General features: G+C 48.7%; 1 protein-coding gene and 1 long non-coding RNA gene across 2 annotated transcripts in view; one reads left to right on the top strand and one right to left on the bottom strand.

Annotated features, from left to right (window-relative positions):
- MYRF (myelin regulatory factor) overlaps positions 1 to 2,589 on the bottom strand; it is a 108,087-nt gene extending 105,498 nt beyond the window's left edge. Inside the window, exon 1 of the mRNA XM_054026227.1 lies at positions 2,227 to 2,589. Within this exon, the coding sequence (XP_053882202.1) occupies positions 2,227 to 2,272 (46 nt within the window). The 5' untranslated portion in view covers positions 2,273 to 2,589. The remainder of the gene's footprint in view (positions 1 to 2,226) is intronic.
- Positions 2,590 to 2,675: 86 nt separating this feature from the next.
- LOC128835348 (uncharacterized) lies at positions 2,676 to 19,362 on the top strand. The gene is made up of 4 exons (XR_008444635.1): positions 2,676 to 2,749; positions 8,419 to 8,537; positions 15,884 to 16,036; positions 18,875 to 19,362. It is a non-coding gene; the product is annotated as an uncharacterized LOC128835348 (long non-coding RNA).
- The last annotated feature ends 784 nt before the right edge of the window (positions 19,363 to 20,146 follow it).

Raw genomic sequence — 20,146 nt, 5'->3', positions numbered from 1 at the left:
AATACAAAACACCCCCCTCAAAGTGACAACGAGAGAAAGGCAACCGAAGTTCACTGCTTCTAAATATCACACAGCACAGCACGAGTGGGGCAGCCAAGGATGCTGGGGGTGGGGGGGGAATGGAGCTTAGAAGCTAGGAGAGTGGGGTTCAGCGGGTTGAGGATGCAGCTGGATTGGGAGTGGGGCCACCAGGAACTATGTCCAACTGAAACCCAACTGAAAACAAAGGCTGACTAGGAAGCAGTTTGGTGCATGTAAGAGCCTCTGGAGCAAAGCTTCCGGCCTGGTTAATCCTGTTCCACATGGGACTCAGGATCATGACTAGAAAAACAAGAGAATATTTTCCTTTTGAGGAAAAGAGAGAGAGGAGCTAGAGAGACATCAAAGGGAAAGATTTCACAGAAACCAGAACAGGAGAAGAAACAGAAAGAGAAGCAGCCATAGTCCAAATCATCAGATAAAGCACCTTCCATTGACCATGCATTCATTTCCCTATGATCTGGGCAGCTTCCCGGGTAAACAAGCTCACCATCATTTCCGCATACAATCCCCATCCCCCTGTCCTCCTGTTAATACAGTATCAGCAAGCTGCACTCCCCAAACACACAGCGAGTGAATCTCAACTAAAAGACCAGCAGGAGGGGGGCCAAACTCTGGGTTTAATCAATGTATTAATCCAGCCCTCAAGACAACTGGAGATTATACTGTCACCAGCAACAAAAGTTCCCAGGACCTGCTATAAAAAGAGAAACTGGCTAGGATGATCCTCCATATCTTCCCTTTGCCACAGGCTCTTTGTGCAATGAGCTGGATGCAAAGGGCAGATATTCTGCACATGCACACCTGAAGCATTAGTCAGTTTCCCACTGCTACCACCTTTCCCCTTGGAAAACAGATTAGCAGAGACCACAGGAAGAGGGATCTTGGGGAGACTGGGGACGCATAACGAAGGGAAAGAGACAATATTAAGAAGAGAGAAAGAGGAGAAAGAAAAAGAACTGACAAAAAAAGAAATGCAGAGAGACAGAGCAAAGGGAGGTGCACAAAGACGAGGCAGGGAGGAGAAACAGCGAGAGGAAAGAGGAATTAAAACAATGGTCAGAAATGGCGGCAGGGCCCCAATATGCTCCATAACCTTCATTCAGCTGAGTGATTCTTAATGCAACAGTTTAACTTTACTAACTATTCAGTTATTACTAAATGGTCACGTTCTACTCTTGATCTTTGTCCAGAACCCAGCAAAAGGGGCCTGATTCTCCTCTTGCACCAACATTACACTCCATAACTCCTCTGGCCTCAACGGCGTCACTCCTGATTCACATTGGTGTTAAGAGGAGAATACAAGCAGAGGTCTTCTGGGGATTGCGGGGAATCTGTGTCTCTGATTGTGCAGCACCAGCCTACGGAAGCTAATTAAAAAGGTGATTAGCCCCCAGCACAGAATGTTATTGTAGGTATGATCAATCGGTGGGGCATTTGGAGCAGAGGACTAAGCGTTCTGTAAGGAATCCCTTTACAATGGGACAGAGGGAACAAGGGAGGGAATCTGTGCTGATGTCCTTGGTCTGGGAGCAGGGGGATCTATACTGCAAGCCATGGGGTAATGGAGACGTACTGAAGTCCTCGATCAAGGAGCCTGACATCCATGGCGCATGGCTCAGAGGACTGGTCTGGAGGTCTTTGGTCTGGGGGTGACTGTAGAGGCTGGCGTGGTGCTGGGCTCTGTGCTACAGTGAAGACTATGATGGTGGCATGTGTCTGCTGGGAGTCTGTGTCCCTGAGCTGGTAGTGTTGGGACTGGCATGCCCCTGTTCTGCGGTAAGGAGGTGGCAGGCTGATGGCCTTGTCACGGGGAGACGGACAGAGCCCATGCCTAAACCCCAGTCTAAGCGGGGCTTGTGTTCAACTTCCGCTATCTGCGGTGAGGGCAGGTGCCCAGTCACAAGGGCAGCCACTGGGGATCAGTTCTCCACTAGGGATGCAAGAGTTGGGGATGAGCGCCAGTCTCTCAGAGCGATTTCTGTACCCAGGTCCCTGCTGGGGGGTACCGGAGAGGGGATAGTGGCCTGCACCCAGGTCCCTGCTCGGGGTGGGTCGTGTTCTCAGGTGCCTGGGCAAACGTGTGGGATCAGTGAGGATGCGGGGGGATGCCGCCAGGCGCTGGCTGCGGGGTGTCTGCGCCCCGCTCTGGCCGGGGGTCCCGGGCTGCCCACCGCGGTCTCTCACCTTCGAAGAAGCGCTGCAGAGCCTCCGTCTCATCCACCACCTCCATAGCTGGGCCATGCACCGGGCCGCCGGGCTAGTGGTCGAGCCCGCAGGGGGGCATCCCCCCGGGCACGCAGAGGGGACGCCCGGGGGCTCGGGCCACGCAGCGCCGGCGGGGACCGGCCCCTGAGCGCTCCGGTTGCCCCGCTCCGCTCTCCCGCCCGTCCGCCGGCTCCTCGCGCCCCAGCTCTGGCGCCGCCGAGCGCGCCCCTCTGCGGAGCTCTCAGCAGCCGCCGCGGCTCCCCCCGCGGGGTGTCGGCCCCGTCCGGCCCCGGCAGCTGCCCATCGGCCTCCGAGAAACAGCAGCAGCCCTGACACTCAACTTGGGCGGCTGGCTCCGGGGCGCCCTGCCCGCCGCGCGGCTCCTCCCTCCGGCTCCGCCTCCCGGCCCGGCCCCTCTGCTGGCCGCCGCGGGCAATGCAAGCACCCCGCCGGGGGAGCCGCTCCCCTCCATCGCCCTGGGATAGTCCCGAAGCCTTCCCAGGTAGGGTGACCAGATAGCAACTGTCAAAAATCGGGACGGGGGTGGGGGGTAATAGGAGCCTATATAAGAAAAAGCCCCCAAAATCGGGATTGTCCCTATAAAATCGGGACATCTGGTCACCCTATTCCCAGGGGCAGTCAGGCTCACCTTCCTCCCCTCACGCACTCACCCCAGCACACCTGCCCCCCACGCCTGCACAGCGCCTGCCATTCCCGCTCCCCCACGGGGGCTGGCACCCTCATTCCCCCCTTCCCCTCCAGTAAGCGTTGTTATTATGTAGGATAGCTCTGGGAGGTCCGCACACCCCCAGTGAGGATGACTCTGGATGACAACACCCCACCCCCCGTTTGTTATTGTATGGTGGCTTGCATAAACTGGTTTGTTTTTTATAGGGTCAGTCAAGCACTGGTTTGTTACTGGCCTTGCCCTGTGTCAGGCTGAGCTAAGCCCATTGCTTTGTTAAGGTCAGGAACAGTGGTAGGGGAGGAGTGCACACATTGATTTGTTAATGTAAGGTCGCTCACAAACACAATCCTGCCCACACTGGCTCCTTAATTTAGAGTTGTTTGGGGTGTGGGGGTTTGGACTGAATACACAGCTTTGTCGGGTTACTCACAAACACGAGCCTGCCCACACTGTAGGCTGTCTGGGGGAGTCTGGACTGCATTGATTTGTTAGTGTTCGGTCGCTGACAGGAGCTAGACTGCCAGCACCGCTGAAAAATAACCTCAAAGCATGTGTTTTGAGAAGAGAACCTGAGCTAGTTTACAAAGAGCTCTGAGAAAGCCCAGTCAGACCTTTGGCCTTATGGCCTAGTTTTACCTCCCTCGATGAGACAACACTAACCGATTTGTCACTTTCGGAAATGCCCTCTGCATGTTTCATACAAACTACTTACCCTGCCATCACTGCCAGTGTCATGAGAGAAAGAGTGAATGTCCTGCCAGGGCCCCACTCCACTTAGGTTCTGAGCACTCAAATCCCACCCCTAGGAAGAAGACCCAGAAGGAAAGAAAGAAACAATCGTTCCTTGACACTCCCTTTACAGACAAGAGCCTCATTAACATTATTTTTGCCAATCACAACTTAAATTTAACAGCAAGAGGCGGAAAACAAATGGTTTGAGACCTCTGCACAAGCCCATGGGTCCGATCCTCATTCTTAAAACCTGTCATCATGCTTTCTTTCAACGGGGGGAGGGAACATTTGGGTTTTCTTCCCCAGATGTGTCCACAATCAATAATAATGCCTCAAAAAACATAACAGTACAGTAGCTAAATGAAGTTACAGTTATCTGACCACAGTTAACCAAAGGCAGAACCCCTGCCAGCAGAAGACTGTGGGCCCATTATCTTCTGGGCAGATAAAGCACACAATGAGGTTTTGTCCATCCCCACAAACCAATTCAGAAGGGCAGATTCTCTTATATATATAAATATATTTTTCTCTCACACACAGCTGTGCAGTGACCAATTCTTCTCTGAGGAGTGGGGAGGGGGCTGAGGTTTGGGGATAGTAATAGGTCTATTCTTTCGGGGTTGGAAAGCAAGAGCTCAACAGCCTTTTTTTCCTCTCTCTCTCTCTTTCCATTAAGACAATTGTTATTCTCCATTACATCCCATCCCCCCCACTCCCCCTCCACACACACACACACACACACACACACACACACTCTCCCCCTGCCCACAGACACAAGCTGCATGTACCCCGGGAGGAAGCAAAACATTTCTCTGCGGAGGTTGACGTTAGCCACAAGACTTGAATCAAAACTCAGCTCCAAATGCTCCCCCAAAGCTGGATCTGGATGTAATGATGGGTTCCCCCCACACGCAGTGATGGACTTTGAAACACAGCCTTGGAATTAGACACCCCTGAACCTCATGACACACAGAATCAGCTCTTGATTGGCCAGGACCAATTCTAATGAATTTATTTATTTCCCTCTGTTTCTGCTTGGAGATTTGAGCTGTTGTTTGGTAGTTGAAGGCCAGATCCAGTCACCCTTACTCACAAAGAATAGCTACCTATTTCTCATATAGCACAGGTACGTGCAGACTAAGTTGCTATTTGATGTGAGTGCAGATGGCTGGATCTGGCCTTCAGAAGCAAATGCCTCACATGCTTCTCTGCTATTTCAGTCACTTTTCACTCCCTTATTCTTCTTTTCGTGGGTGGGTTGGCTGATTTGTTCTTGGTTTTTATACAGTTCCATGATCATGTTAAGCATTGGGACAATGTGTTATGGGGAAAAGGGGGCTGACGAGGACTTTACCCCCACCAGCTCCCGGTCCTGCCATTGGAACCCCGTTTCTGCCCTGCAAGTCTCTGTTCATTCAGATCCTGCACTTCATCACTCTACTATGGGGCTCCTGGATGAAAAGAGAACCGAGATGTTGAAAAGCAGTCATTCAATGGGGCAGGATTTGTGCTTTTGAAAATCTGCCTCTTTGATGTCTGTACTGTGAATAGTTCTCTGAAAACATCTGCTCAGTGTGCAGTGGCAGTCAAAAAAGTGAACAGAAGGTTAGCAACCATTAGGAAAGGGTTAGATAATAAGACAGAAAATATCATATTGCCTCTATATAAATCCATGGTATGCCCACATCTTGAATACTGCGCACAGATCTGGTCGCCCCATCTCAAAAAAGATATATTAGAATTGGGAAAGGTACAGAGAAGGGCAAAAAAAATGATTAAGGGTTTGGAACAGCTTCCACATGAGGAGAGATTAAAAAGGCTGGGACTGTTCAGCTTGGAAAAGAGGAGACTAAGGGGAGATATGATAGAGGTCTATAAAATCATGACTGGTGTGGAGAAAGTGAAACATAACAAGAACTAGGGGTCACCCAATGAAATTAATAGGCAGCAGGTTTAAAACAAACAAAAGGAAGTATTTCTTCACACAATGCACAGTCAGCCTGTGGAACTTATTCCCAGGGCATGTTGTGAAGCCCAAAACTGTAACAGGGTTCAAAAAAGAATTAGATAAGTTCATGGACGACAGCTTCATCAATGGCTATTAGCCAAGATAGTCAGGGATGCAACCCCATGCTCTGGGTGTCCCTAGCCTCTGACTGCCAGAAGCTGGGACTGGACGATAGGGATGGATCACTCAATAATTGCCCTGTTCTGTTCATTCCCGCCGAAGCACCTGCCATTGGCCACTGTCAGAGGATGGGATGCTGGGTTAGATGGACCATTGATCTGACCCAGTATGGCCATTGTTATATTCTTATTTCCCTAGATCTGGGCTTCACTCCCTCCCTTACCACTCAGCCAAGGGACCCAGACTCTAGGCCAGATTCTCAGCTGATGGAAATCAGTGTAGCTGTATTGAAGTCAAAGGGACAATGCTGATTTCCACCAGCTGACGATCTGCCCCCTGTCCTAAAAGGAGTCCCCTCTCTAGAGGCCAGACACGGATTTAGGGGGGGATTTTCCAAAGATCTCTGCATTGGCCATTAATTCCACATGCAATTAATGGACATTGCCCCGACTGTGCCCGCCATTGAAACCAGTGGCTCATTAGACCATTGACTTCAATGGAAGCACAGCTACGCCAATGCTGGGCACTGACCACTCGCAGGCCTCACTCCTATCCTGCATGGTCCTTGCACCAAGAATTCGGCTAATTAAATATTTAGCTTAATCCCCTGCACACAGCTCTTCCTCCTGACCACAGGTCTTCCTGCAAGACCCCCACACCTGAGGAAGAGGGCAATTCAGTTTCCTTCATCACTGAGAATGCTAGGAAAGGAGCGACATAGATTGTCATGTAGGACCAGGAGACTGACAGGCAGGAAAGAGGGGAGAACATTTGGGAGAAAATATGTGCTAGCTGGCTGCAATTCTAGTGTGGGGGTCAGCCAGGCCTTGGGAAATTCCAGGAGCTCCCTGGAGCCCATTGACTATCCTGTGATGAACTGGGAGGCAGGAGACAATTTGCAGGAGTAGCACGAGGATCTGTAGTCTTGGCTTCAGTTAACCAAGTGTGACAAAGCTACATCAGGAGACCAGGGTTATTGTGGGTCACTTTGCTAGTGACCGTCAAGCAGTGAAGAGAACCTGTAAACAGGCCCAGCTGAAAGGAGGACGAGTTCCTGTCGGTTGTGACAATCTGTCAGGGAGCAGTTTAAAACTGTCTGAAGATACTGAAGAGATTTTAGAGCAGGTTGGCAATAATATTGATCTACCTTGGCTTTTATACCCTTCTGTTTGCAGTGTGTGTAATTCTTTCAATGGGATTTGCCCCCACACTTCCCCAAATGCAAATTCCTCAGTGTAATTTGTTTTAAATGGAAAATAAAGAGCATCCATCCTAGCCCCCATGAGAAACCCTACAGCCCAGCAGTGTGCACTGCTCAGCCCGACAAAAAACGCTACAGCCTGAGGGTGTGCAATGCGCAGCCCCCACGAGAAATGCTACAGCCCAGCGGGGTGTGCACACTCAGCCCCAGGAGAAAGCCTGAGGGTGTGCAATGCGCAGCCCCCGCGAGAATCACTATAGCCCAGCAGTGTGCACACTCAGCCCCACAAGAAACGCTACAGCCCAGCGGTATGCACACTAAGCACCACGAGAAATACTACAGTCCAATGGTGTGCACATTCAGCCCCACAAGAAACGCTACACCCCAGCAGTGTGCACTACTGAGCCCCCATGAGAAACGCTACAGCCTGGCAGTGTGCATTGCTCAGCCCCCACGAGAAACGCTACAGCCCAGCGGTGTGCACACTCAGCCCCACGAGAAACACTACAGCCCAATGATGTGCACACTCAGCCCTCACGAGAAACGTTACAGCCCAGCCTCAGCCCTCACAAGAAACGCTACAGCTCGATGGTATGCACTGCACAGCCCCCACTAAGAAACACTTCAGCCTGAGGGAGTGGACTGCTCAGGCTCCACAAGAAATGCCACAGCCCGGCAGTGTGCACTGCTCAGTGCCATGAGAAATGCTACAGCCCAGCGGTGTGCACTGCTCAGCCCCCATGCACACCTTTCCAATAACAGTGTGCAGAGCCCTGTACCCCTAACACAATACACAGGCATGTGCTACAGGGCAGTTGTGCGCTACCCTGCTTACTAGAAACAGAGAGGAGATTTTTAGAATGATGAAAGGCCCTTTGAGAGTATCCTTTTAACTACTTAAACTGTAACTGAGAGTAACTATTAACCATTGGCTAAGTGTCCTCCTACATAGTAACTTCAGAGCATACATTCAGCCTGTACCCTGGGGATGCAGGATAAACACATGCTGGTTTCTGGTGTCTGCTCTACAGGGTTGTTATAAGAACAACCAGGCTAATGACTTAGAAATAATTTATGGAATAATTTGGTGACTTTGGGCAATAGTATCAACCTTGCCAGGTATTTGTACAGAGCTTATCACCATGGTATCTGAGCACCTAATAGGTTCTGTTTATCCTCATCACCACGGCATCAGGGGCATCTCACAACCACTAATGGAGTTTGTTCTTAAGATAGGGAAGTATTATCCCCCAATTGACAATTGGGATACTGAGGCAAAGGATAGATGCAGTGACTTACCAACTTCACCCAGAGAGGGGACCTAGTTTTAATTCCACAGACTTAGTCTCAGCTGAGTGCCAACTTCAGTCTCACTCAGTTTTTTACTCACATTCACTCTTCTATTCCCGTTTCCTGAAACAGGCAAGACGCTCATTCCCTTGCTCACCTTCTTCTACGTGAGCGAATTCCAGCATTACCCATCATGATCCCTGGCCTGAAGAGGAACTGCTGCTGCTCGCTCTCTCTGGATCTGATTAAGGGTAAGAGATGTGTTGTGCACACAGTCCTGAAGAGGGTGAGGAATGAGTCCAGTTTTAGCTGATGTGGAAAGGCGGGAGAAGAGTCACTTCCAGAACAAGCCAGGACTCACCATTACATATGGGTTATTGTGTAATTAACAAATGAGCTCTAGGAGAGATTTTTAACCTTGTGAAATTAAGCGGTGCTGCTTGAACCCACCACTGTAACCTAGAAAGTAAACTCTGTGAGGGCCTAATCATGGGATCAGACCTTAGGGTCACCGCAGCAGGTGCCTCTCTTTGCTTTTCTCCAGAGTCCCCTTCATGGCATGTTGTTTGCTCTTTTTCTCCCTTCTGCTGTTTTCCTTCATCGTTTTCTCTCTTGCAAGCTGTGTCTTTCTCCATCATCCTTCTTCCTCCCTCACACACACGCTCCCTTCCTCATATCCTCTAGGTCCCGCTGTCTGTAAACACTGCTCCCTCTATGTCAGATAGATTGATTCTGAGTGCAAGCCAGGAGGAGGGAGGGGGATTACTCACCCAAGGTGTTCAGCACTAAATCTCAAAGTCCAGCATTGCAACAAAAAATAATTAAACACCCCCTCCAAATCCCAAGAAACGGCCAGGCCTTTCCAACAGAGACAGAGCCTCAGAGCCCTTGGGCCTGTTTCCTCTTGCTGTCTCAACACCAAACCAGGGCAGGATCCTCATTCCCTGTAGAGTGGCTAAAGGGGATTCCTTCGGGTACAAGGCTGTTGATGTCACCTACACCAAGGTGGGGCACACCAGCCTATAACAGCAGCCTATGGGTATGCCCGTGTTTATTTCCAACTGAAAGGGGTCAGTGGGGCCAGAGGAGCTGGAATCACTAAGCCAAGCTGTGGGGATGTGGATAGATACCATAGATACCTGGAATCACCTTTTACCTGCTAGTGAACAAGGAGGGAGGGTCATTGTAACCCTGTCTGTGAACTGGGAGCAAGGGGCATTGTAGGGTGACCAGACGTCCTGATAAAATCAGGACTGTCCCGATATCGAGCAGTTTGTCCTGTGTCCCGACCGAAGTACAGTCGGGACGTCATTTGTCCCGATATTTTGTTTCGGGCGCTTTTTTTTTTTCTCCCCTTGTTGCTTAGGCGGCGATGACCGGCAGGGGGAGTGCCTTTTGAACTGTTACACTCACCCGGCACTTCGGCGGCGGGTCCTTCAGTCGCCGACGGTATTCGGCGGTGGGTACTTCCTTCTTTGGCGGCAATGTTTATTACCCACCGCTGAAATGCCGCCAAAGACCATCAGCGACTGGAGGACCCTCCGCCAAAGTGCCGCCAAAGACTCGGGCGGGTGAGTGTCACAATTTGAAAAGGCACTCCCCCTGCGGCGGTCCCGATACTTTGGAATTCTCATCTGGTCACCCTAGGGCATTGCTACTGTGTCAGTGCTGGTTATTGTGACCCCATGGCCTCAGCTCATTACTTTTTATTTGATGGGTCCGTTTGTGTTGCTGACACAGAACTGGAGAAAGACAAGTGTTGTGCTTATAAATTGGCATGCCAAGAGTAGAACAGAGGTCCCCCTTTTAATGCGGCTAATCGGGTGTTTTGGGGAATAGAGCTGTTGGGTTGAAAGAAGCAAGACCGGGGTGAAAGTGAGCCGGTACAGTGTACCGGTAAGGAGCCAGTACTGTCCCATACCCAGCCAATGTTAAAGCGCTGCCATGGCAGCGCTTTAACATCTTTGCTCGTTTTGCCCTCCCCACCCCGGGCTGCCGATGAGGGGGAGGGAAAAAGGGGCAGCTGCCCCGGGGCCAGGAGCCCCAGGACCTTTTAAATTGCCGCCGGGGACCCGGGCAGCACAGGCCAGGCAGGCTGCGCCCCCGTACGGGTAAGAATTTAATATTACTTTCACCCCTGAGCAAGACCATATGTCACTGAGCGTGGCTCCTTCCACCTTCGCCCCATAGAAACAGCATGGACTCCAGCGGTTGTGCCTTCACCGTATCCTTTTATTTTAAGCCCCCTCCAGCATTTCTACAACAATCCCTGTGCAACAGTCTATTTATAGTGCCAACAACACTTTTGGCCCTCTCCCCAGGACCCAAGGGGAACAGAGGTCCCTCCCCCACCCTTGAGGTCCCCCCACACTTCCTTTCTTCCTTGGGCTGATGGGGTAATGGGCTCCTTAGACCAGCCATCCAGCCTGATTGTCTAATTGCCACCCCATCAGCTTTCTCAAGGGGGACTAATTACCACTGGAGTGATCAGAATGCAGACGCACCTGTTGGCACGCTGCACTCTGTCACACCACAGCTTGGCATATTTTGTGTGGCGCTTCCCGGGGATCACAATTAAGGTTGCTGCAGTTGATGAAATAATTTGGATGAATCCTGTGGCTGTCGCTTGAGTGAATGTTACCGTGGGATGTAGTGAGTGTGTGCCTGTTTGTTTAACATTTTAGGCACATATGAACTTAGAGTCTGATCCAATGCCCATTGAAATCACAGGAGACTCCCATTAACTTAACTGGGCTTTGGATTAGGTTGTAACTGTTTATTTCCTGAACTCAGAAGGTTTGCATCAATAGCAATTGCACAGGATCAGCCTTAGCTCTTTATTAATGATGGGTCTTGTGGGAATTCTCTAGGAATGAAGTTACTGAAAAAGCTGAGCAGCACAGTCCCCATGAACAGACCACCCAGGTGATTTGCTCTTTGCACTGACTCCAGGACCAGTTCAAGGTCTCTGCCCTGATATTCAAAACCTCCCACTAAGTCCTAGCTATCTAAGAGATTGCCTTGGCTTCTGCAGCCATGACCCTCCCATGACAGCTATCTTCCACTGGATCAATCAAACTGTTGACCAATAAAGGTGGGGGGAGGGGGGACCAGGAGTGCAAAAGACAGAACTTTCCCAGGAACTGGGCTGGAGTAGGGAACTCACTGCTGCAAGAGCAAAAAATGAGCGTTGACTTACCCACTTCCAAAAGCAAATGCAAAAGGCCCTTCTTTGGGTATGTTGGGATTAGGCTAAACTGTGTGTGTTTTTAAGAACACAGTAGCTAGCACGTTCTAAAACTCTAGGGCAAATGAGGCCAGCTGTACTTCAGCACGCACTAGGTGGTCAAGTTGAAGACTTGGGCAAGTACAACTTGCCTCAGAATGTGTTAGTCAGAGCATCATAGGTATCATGTTCTAAAAACACCTTTTATCCTAATCAAGACTAATCTTTTGACTTATCCCTCAGTAGGTTCTTCACATATGAACAGGCGTGTAGCACACTCGTAAAAACTTAGGGTACATCTACACTACAGCGGGGAGTCGATTTAAGATACGCAAATTCAGCTACGTGAATAGCGTAGCTGAATTCGACGTATTGCAGCCGACTTACCCCGTTGTGAGGACGGCGGCAAAATCGACTTCTGCCGCTTTTTGTCGGCGGCGCTTACTACCACCTCCGCTGGTGGAGTTAGAGCGCCGATTTGGGGATCGATTGTCGCGTCCCAACGGGACGTGATAAATCGATCCCCGAGAGGTCGATTTCTACCCGCCGATTCAGGCGGGTAGTATAGACCAGACCTTAGACAACCTAGAGCAGTGATACTGAGAACTCAGTGGTTCAGGAGCCAAATTAACGATCAACATCACCCAAAAGAGCCACAGTAGTGTGAATTCATCGTTTGATTTACTCTCTCTATATATATAAAGCTAGGTCAATGACTGTTTACCAATAAGAACTAGCTGATCAGTAACAAGTGAAGGAATGGGATTTCCCCTGCAATAGCAGCTGTCATTTTAGAAGTCTTGCAAATTCATTCCTAACCGGCAAGGTGTATTGGAGACCATGGGAAGGGCCTGGGACTTCAGTGTGGCAGGAGCCATGAAGAATTACTCTAGTCCCAGAGCTTTATTGGGCAGTGGCTGCTTCTCTGTGCCCATTCACTGGAAATTCCACTTCCTGGGCAGGTCAGTACTGGAGTAGATAGTAACAGCGGCAATGAATAATACTTGGCAATTGGCACTTTCCATCTTTTGACATTAATCTGCTCCAGTGTCCTACCCTGAGTCCATGTTCAAAGACCCACACTCAACCAGTGATCTTACAGCCGCATGTGATCCCCAAACTGCTGCTCATGCACCTCTATCCTGTAAGTTTCACACAGACAAGCCCCCCTTTGGGACACTTCCACACAGCCCCCAGCACGGAAGGACACGCTCCCTTGTGCGACCTCCCTTTATTTCTTTTAAATCAATGGCGTCGTTTTTGCCATCTCAGGGACAGGCCTTTGTGGTTAATGAGTAACCAACCAGCGGGAGATTTATCAGTGCAGTTCCCTTGCTGAGAAGAGATAACAGAATAAGCCCAGCTCTGCATCCGTTTCAGCCAGCGAGTGGGCATGGGGGTCTCAGGGAGGGGAGCTCAGATTTAGCCAGTGAGGTGCCCCTACACAGATGGACTTTCATTCCCAGCACTTGGGAGGTCCACATCAAACCAGACCATCCCTATGGAAGGACCCTCTGCTTGGACAGACCTGTGCCCATCTGTCCTGTCCATACTAGTGTGCATTCGCCTGGGTGCGGATTCAGGGGTGGATTACTGAGAGGCTTGCACGTGGGTGTGTGTTTTCAGCTGGCATGTGCACATGTGCCCTTTCATCGTGGGCTGTGAATAAAGATGCTGATGAGTTTATGGCTATAAACCATTCAAAGTGCTGAGGGACACCGTCCCTGGCTTTGATTACTACTGGCACTATAGGTGAACGTCCATGGGGTCCACTTCTGTGGTCACTAACCGAGTATGGGGGACTGTCTGTGAATGGAGTACAGCTGTTCTCCTTTTGCACCCACGCTCTGAATCTCTGACTTGAAGGAGCCCACACCGAGAGGGATTAGGTGCCTCTGCCTGACTGCCCACAAAACCGTCTGCCCAAAGAGATGTGACTTGCACGGTGTTCTGAAGACAAATGCTGCTCACGGGAAGTGAGGATCCTGAGTTTTCTTGAGCATTTTGCTCCCCTGGGGCTGGGGCGAAGGCTCCTGAAGAGACACTGTGGAGTCCCAGTTTGCCTGAAGCACTAGTGAGAGGCAGCCCAAGCAAGCAGGGTTTTGTTTAGGTGGCTGCATAACATCCACTATGAAATGGCAGGGTTCTGCACAGCTGGCCGGGGACTCCCATAATAACCATGCTCGCTGACAAGAGGAAGAATTGCAGCAGTGTTTGAGGCCAAGAGATGCTATAACACAGAGATAAAAGCTATCAGGCAGCCTGGAGAGAGACCCACACACACACACAGAAAGAGAGAGAGATAGGGCTGGGAAGGAAGAGAACTAAATCCAACTTGGTTTAATTTTATAAGTCTACCTGCCCATCACCGTGGAATCTGAGTGCCTGAGAGGGAGAGATATAGCAGAAGGTATGCTGAAGGGAGGCCGAGCAGAGAGTGTGTCCTGAAGGGCAGAACTGATATGAACACAAAGACAATGAGAGAGACCAAGGAATCTGGCAAGATATCAGCGTGCCCTGATGTGAGAACTTATAGTGACTGCAGACCATACCTTTAGAGCAGTTGTGAGCTCCTGTTTTCCAGTGATACTAAGTGGGTGCTTAACATTCATTATCCCACAAAAGGGAGCGGTTCCTCATGGGCATGAGACTGTGGAGATTTACAGACTGTTACTCTCTGCTCTGGATCCTCTTGTCCAGCCCTTAGCACAAGTTCATTCTGTGGACCGGCAGGGAGCGCTCTCAGCTGAGGTGCTGTGACAGTGCCATGGGAGAGGGGTCTCAGACTCCAAGTGAAAAGACTGGAAGTGCCTTGTTGGCACCAGCAGGGAGTGCTCTCGCGAGGCAGAGGGCTATGAATGGTTTATTTCCGCTCTCAGCCTCTCTCTCCATTGTGTGGAGACGGGCTGTTCCCATGGTACAGGAGAAGGTAATCTGGGATGTACTTTACATCACCTGTGTTATCATTGCTAACGAGAATGTGCGAAAGCCAACGAGGCCAATGACCTGGGAGTGAATGACACTGTCCCCTATACTGCTCCAGCACTTCCTCCTGTCAGTTCCCACACTGTCATATTCTCAAGACATCACATAGAAGGGTGGCTCTGACAACCCCTGTAAGTTCAACAGAAGGAACCGTCTTAGAACAGCGCAGTTACAAAAAGCAGGCAACATTCACAAGCTAAGGTTCCATATGCTTCAACGCTGCCCTGGCCCCTGAAGCCCTAATCCAACACCTCTGTCTCTGAGATGTCTTTACACCCACCTTCCCTTCCTTTCCCATAGGAACCATGTATGCTGCCCCATGTATGCTGCCCCACATATGCCCTCCCATACCAATAGAGCAGGGGTGGGCAAACTTTTTGGACATCGGAGTGCGAAACTGTATGGAGGGCCGGGTAGGAAGCTGTGCCCCCCAAACAGCCTGGCCCCCACCTCCTATCCACCCCCTCCCACTTCCCGCCCCCCTCAGAACTTCCCACCCATCCAACCCTCCCCCGCTCCTTGTCCCCTGACTGCCCCCTCCCTTGACCCCCACCCTAACTGCCCCCCGGGATCCCACCCCCTATCCAACCCCTCCTGCTCCCTGTTCCCTGACTGCCCTGACCCGTATCCACATTCCTGCCTGCTGACAGGCCTCCCGGGACCCCACCCCCTATCCAATGCCCCCTGTTCCCCATCCCCTGCCCCCCCTGAATATCTGCCGCAGCCAACTGCTCCCTGTCCCGACTGCCCCGCAGGACCTCCTGCCCCATATCCAACCCCCCCGTCCCCCTTACCATGCCGCATCTCCCGGCTGGAGCCAGACATGCTGCCACGCTGCTCGGCAGGAGCACGCAGCCCAGTCACCCAGAGTGCTGCCTGCGGGCTAGCCACCCCAGCCGCGAGCTCAGGGGCTGGGCAGGACGGTCCCATGGGCCGGATGCAGCATGCGGGCCGTAGTTTGCTCACTTCTGCAATAGAGTGAGACAACGTAGCTCTCCTCTACCACTGCACCTACCAGTGTGACATCAGAAACCCTCAATGCACTCACGTACAAGCCAGTCCACTACATCAGCCACCTAACATGCCCTCCCACAATTCACTCTCCCTCTACGAGCCAGCTGCAACATCTCCCTTCCAGCCCACCATACACAGACCAAAGACCAGGCCCTTCCCTCCCCATCTACCCTCTGTAGTCAAGAGACCATAAAATATGAATTCTATCCCATACATGCAGTCCATAAATGTCCTCCTCTTCAACCCTTCTACTATAAGATACAAAGCCCAATATGTCCCATGCAACCCCCATTTACTTATCTTATTCCACAGCCCAATGACTTCCCCTCCACATAAAAACAATTAGCTACCTTAATAACTTTCAATCCTCAGATACTGGCTGCAGTCTCCAGAGCACCCCATTCTACCCTGAAGACGTGATGAGGGATGGAGTTGACTACTCTACACTGAAGGATGCCATGCATAAAAGGGCTCTCCTGGCCACCATTGAAGTAAATGGGAGTCATTGACTTCAGTGGGAACTGGGTAAGGCCAAAAATGCATCGTTCATTGTTCCTTTCAAAAGTTAGAAAAGCGAGTGATGTTTCAGAATCGTCCTAACCCCAGCTACATGGGTGGTGGGGGTGGGGGTTGCGTAACTTAACTGTGAATTTTAACTTTTTTAAAGCTACAATAGTCAAATGTGGTTTCACTATTCCGTACTGGAGTGATTTCCAAAGGCACGTAGGGAGTTCAGCACCTAACTCCCATTGGAAGTTGAGGGGATTTGGGCACCGAACTCCCACTTATGCCTTTTGAAAGCCTCCCCTTAAGTGTGTAGGTAGAGAGAAGAAATGTGGGATGGTGTGATAGAAAGGGGTTACCCACACGAGTCTGGGATGGCTGCATTATTCACAAGCCCCTTCTAAAACTTCCATTCCATAGTGGCAGGTACCTTCTCTTTATGTACATATGGAACCAAAACCATACTGGAGGTATTCTGGGTATCTCCCCTATGAAGCAAGGTGCTGTAGTTACCATCAACCCAGCTGTGTATGGTTCAAAGGGAGCCATAAAAACGACTTAAAATAATTTTACTAGACCTAATATTTTAATATACCTAAATGTAAGGTCTGATATGTTGGACGCATTCAAAGGAAGAAGCAAGTGCTGCTCCTGTTTCTACTGCCCCAACCGAGATCAGGGCCCTGCTGTGCTGTGTACATATTAGCTCTTGCCCCTAAGAGCTCACAATGTAACTAGACAAGACAGAGGGACACAGAGGCACAAAAGGTATGTCTACATTGCAATTGGGAGTGTGAGTGCAGAACACGTACACACTGAGCAAGCTAACTCAAAACTAGCTTGAGTAACAACAGCAGCAAAGACTTGAGGTGCATGAACACAGACCAGGGTCCTGGTTGGACAGGGCTGGCCCATGCCACTGTGGCATCACTGGGAGCTAGATCAGGTATGTCACAGCTCTTGATTGTACTGTAGGCACCAGAAAGGAATGAGGTTAACCAAGGTCCCTCAGTAGACAGAGGATTAGAACCCAGGCCTCCTAAGTCCCAGTCTAGCGCTCAATGCACTGGGGCCACACTGAGTACACCGAAGCTAATCTCCCAGATCAGGATGAGAGATTTGGGCTAGCAGGGCTCACATTAGCACTCCAAAAATAACCATGTAAACAGTGCTTTGAAGTCACAACTTGGGCTCTGAAGCCCAGCCCACCCCACTCCCTAGGCATCAGAGCCCGAGCTCCAGCTCGTGCGGTAACTTTCAGAATTGTTCGAGAGTTTGAATATTTCTATTACTACTACTCTTTCCTAAGCCTCCTGCAGTGCAGCCAGGCTGACTTAGCATCACAAGCCCAACTGAACAGATCTCCGAGGGAGGACAGAACTAGTACAGTTTAGAAACCTCTGAAAACTTTGGATACCTCTTCTATATAAAATAGTCCTGTGATTGTATCTATATGATACCTTGCAAAGTGCTTGCACAGAATACAAGTGCCCAGTACAGGAGCACTGGTCAGGGGCCTAGCCAGGGAACGACCTCAGCAAGCCCCCAGAGACCTTTCCCACAGAGTGAACAGTATTCTGGTCACTTCGCTGTTGGCTCAGAGCAACGGGGAGCCTGAAACCTCCAGGGAGAGGTGATTCTGCAATAAGGAAGAGCAGTGGTTGAGTGCAAGGGAGACAGTGCCACCTGCTGTAGGAGAGAATATTTACTCAACAGATATTACTCCACTGGTGTGGCACTGGGCATCTCTTTCAGTCTAAAAGCCACAGTGATCAAGGTAACGCTACATAAGTGGGTTGGAATAGGCTTCATAAATCGTTAATCTACCCTTCTCATAAAACGGGGCCTAACCAATGGTTCTTTGAGCATCCCATTAGCACTTTTCTCCTCACCTGACATACTACCATTTATAATGGCTCTCGTCTACTTACAGGCCTGACAGCCAAGACCATCTGAATGAAATTTTTAAGTAAGAGTTTGTAAAATACTGTCTCAAATGATTTAGTAAAAATTCTTAAGTACAATACAGCTACACAGGTTATTACTAGGGCTGTTGATTAATCGCAGTTAACTCACGCGATTAACTAAAAAAATAAATCGCGATTAAAAAATTAATCACGATTAATCGCAGTTAATCGCACTGTTAAACAATAATAGAATACCAATTGAAATTTATTAAATATTTTTGGATGTTTTTCTACATTTTCAAATATATTGATTTCAATTACAACACAGAATACAAACTGTACTGCTCACTTTATATAATTATTTTTTATTACAAATATTTGCACTATAAAAATTATAAACAAAATAAATAGTATTTTTCTGTTCACCTCATACAAGTATTGTAGTGCAATCTCTTTATCATGAAAGTGCAACTTACAAATGTGGATTTTTTATTGTTACATAGCTATACTCAAAAACAAAACAATGTAAAACTTTAGAGCCTACAAGTCCACTCAGTCCTACTTCTTGTTCAGCCAATCACTCAGACAAACAAGTTTGTTTACATTTACGGGAGATAATGCTGCCCACTTCTTATTTATAATGTCACCAGAAAGTGAGAACAGGCATTCGCATGGGACTTTTATAGCTAGTATTGCAAGGTATTTACGTGCCAGAAATGCTAAACATTCGTATGCTCCTTCATGCTTCGGCCACCGTTCCAGAGGACATGCTTCCATGCTGATGACGCTTGTTAAAAAATAACTTGTTAATTAAATTTGTGACTGAACTCCTTGGGAAAGAATTGTATGTCTCCTGTTCTGTTTTACCCCCATTCTGCCATATATTTCATGTTATAGTAGTCTCTGATGATGACTCAGCATGTTGTTCATTTTAAGAACACTTTCGCTGCAGATTTGACAAAACGCAAAGAAGGTACCAATTTGAGATTTCTAAAGATCGCAACAGCACTCGACCCAAGGATTAAGAATCTGAAGTGCCTTCCAAACTCTGATCAGGATGGGGTGTGGAGTATGCTTTCAGAAGTCTTAAAAGAGCAACACACTGATGCAGAAACTACCAAAAAGAAAACCAACCTTCTGCTGGTGGCATCTGACCCAGATGATGAAAATAAACATGCATTGGCCTGCACTGCTTTGGATCATTATCGAGCAGAACCCATCATCAGCATGGACGCATGTCCTCTGGTGGATGAAGCATGAAGGGACATATAAATCTTTAGCAAAACTGGCATGTAAATATCTTGCGGCACCGGCTACAACAGTACCATGTGAACACCTGTTCTCACTTTCAGGTGATATTGTGAACAAGAAGCAGGCAGCATTATCTCCTGCAAATGTAAACAAACTTGTTTGTTTTAGCGATTGGTTGAACAAGAAATAGGACTGAATGGACTTGTAGACTCTAAAGTTTTGCATTGTTTTATTTTTGAATGCAGTTATTTTTGTACATAATTCTACATTTGTAAGTTTCAGAGTAACAGCCGTGTTAGTCTGTATCCGCAAAAAGAAGAACAGGAGTACTTGTGGCACCTTAGAGACTAACAAATTTATTAGAGCATAAGCTTTCGTGGACTACAGCCCACTTCTTCGGATGCATATAGAATGGAACATATAACTTTCATGATAAAGAGCTTGCACTACAGTACTTGTATTAGGTGAATTGAAAAATACTATTTCTTTTGTTTTTTACAGTGCAAATATTTGTAATGAAAATAAATATAAAGTGAGCACTGTACACTTTGTATTCTGTGTTGTAACTGAAATCAATATATTTGAAAATGTAGAAAACATTCAAAAATATTTAGATAAATGGTATTCTATTATTGTTTAACAATACAATTAATCACGATTAATTTTTTTTAATCACATGACAGTCCTAGTTATTACTTTGTCTGCCAGTTTTGGAATCTGATTAACAATTACCAAATTAATTTGGTGTGATTTGCCCTGTATTCAGTTCATACCATCATTTCCTAGATAACCCCTACAGATTTGCTCTCACTATCTCTTGTTTAGGAATAGAAATTACTTACCAGATGGTAATTGCCAGGGTCATCCTTTTATTTTATTTTTTTGAAGATCTGTCATCACATTTGCTTCTCTAGTTCTCTAATACCTGCACAGTACTCCATGATTGTCAGTGCTTGTGGTGGGGCGATTACCC

Source organism: Malaclemys terrapin, chromosome 4, assembly GCF_027887155.1.
Source record: "Malaclemys terrapin pileata isolate rMalTer1 chromosome 4, rMalTer1.hap1, whole genome shotgun sequence".
NCBI classification, from domain to species: Eukaryota; Metazoa; Chordata; order Testudines; family Emydidae; genus Malaclemys; species Malaclemys terrapin.
This window is presented reverse-complemented; position numbering and strand designations above follow the sequence as displayed.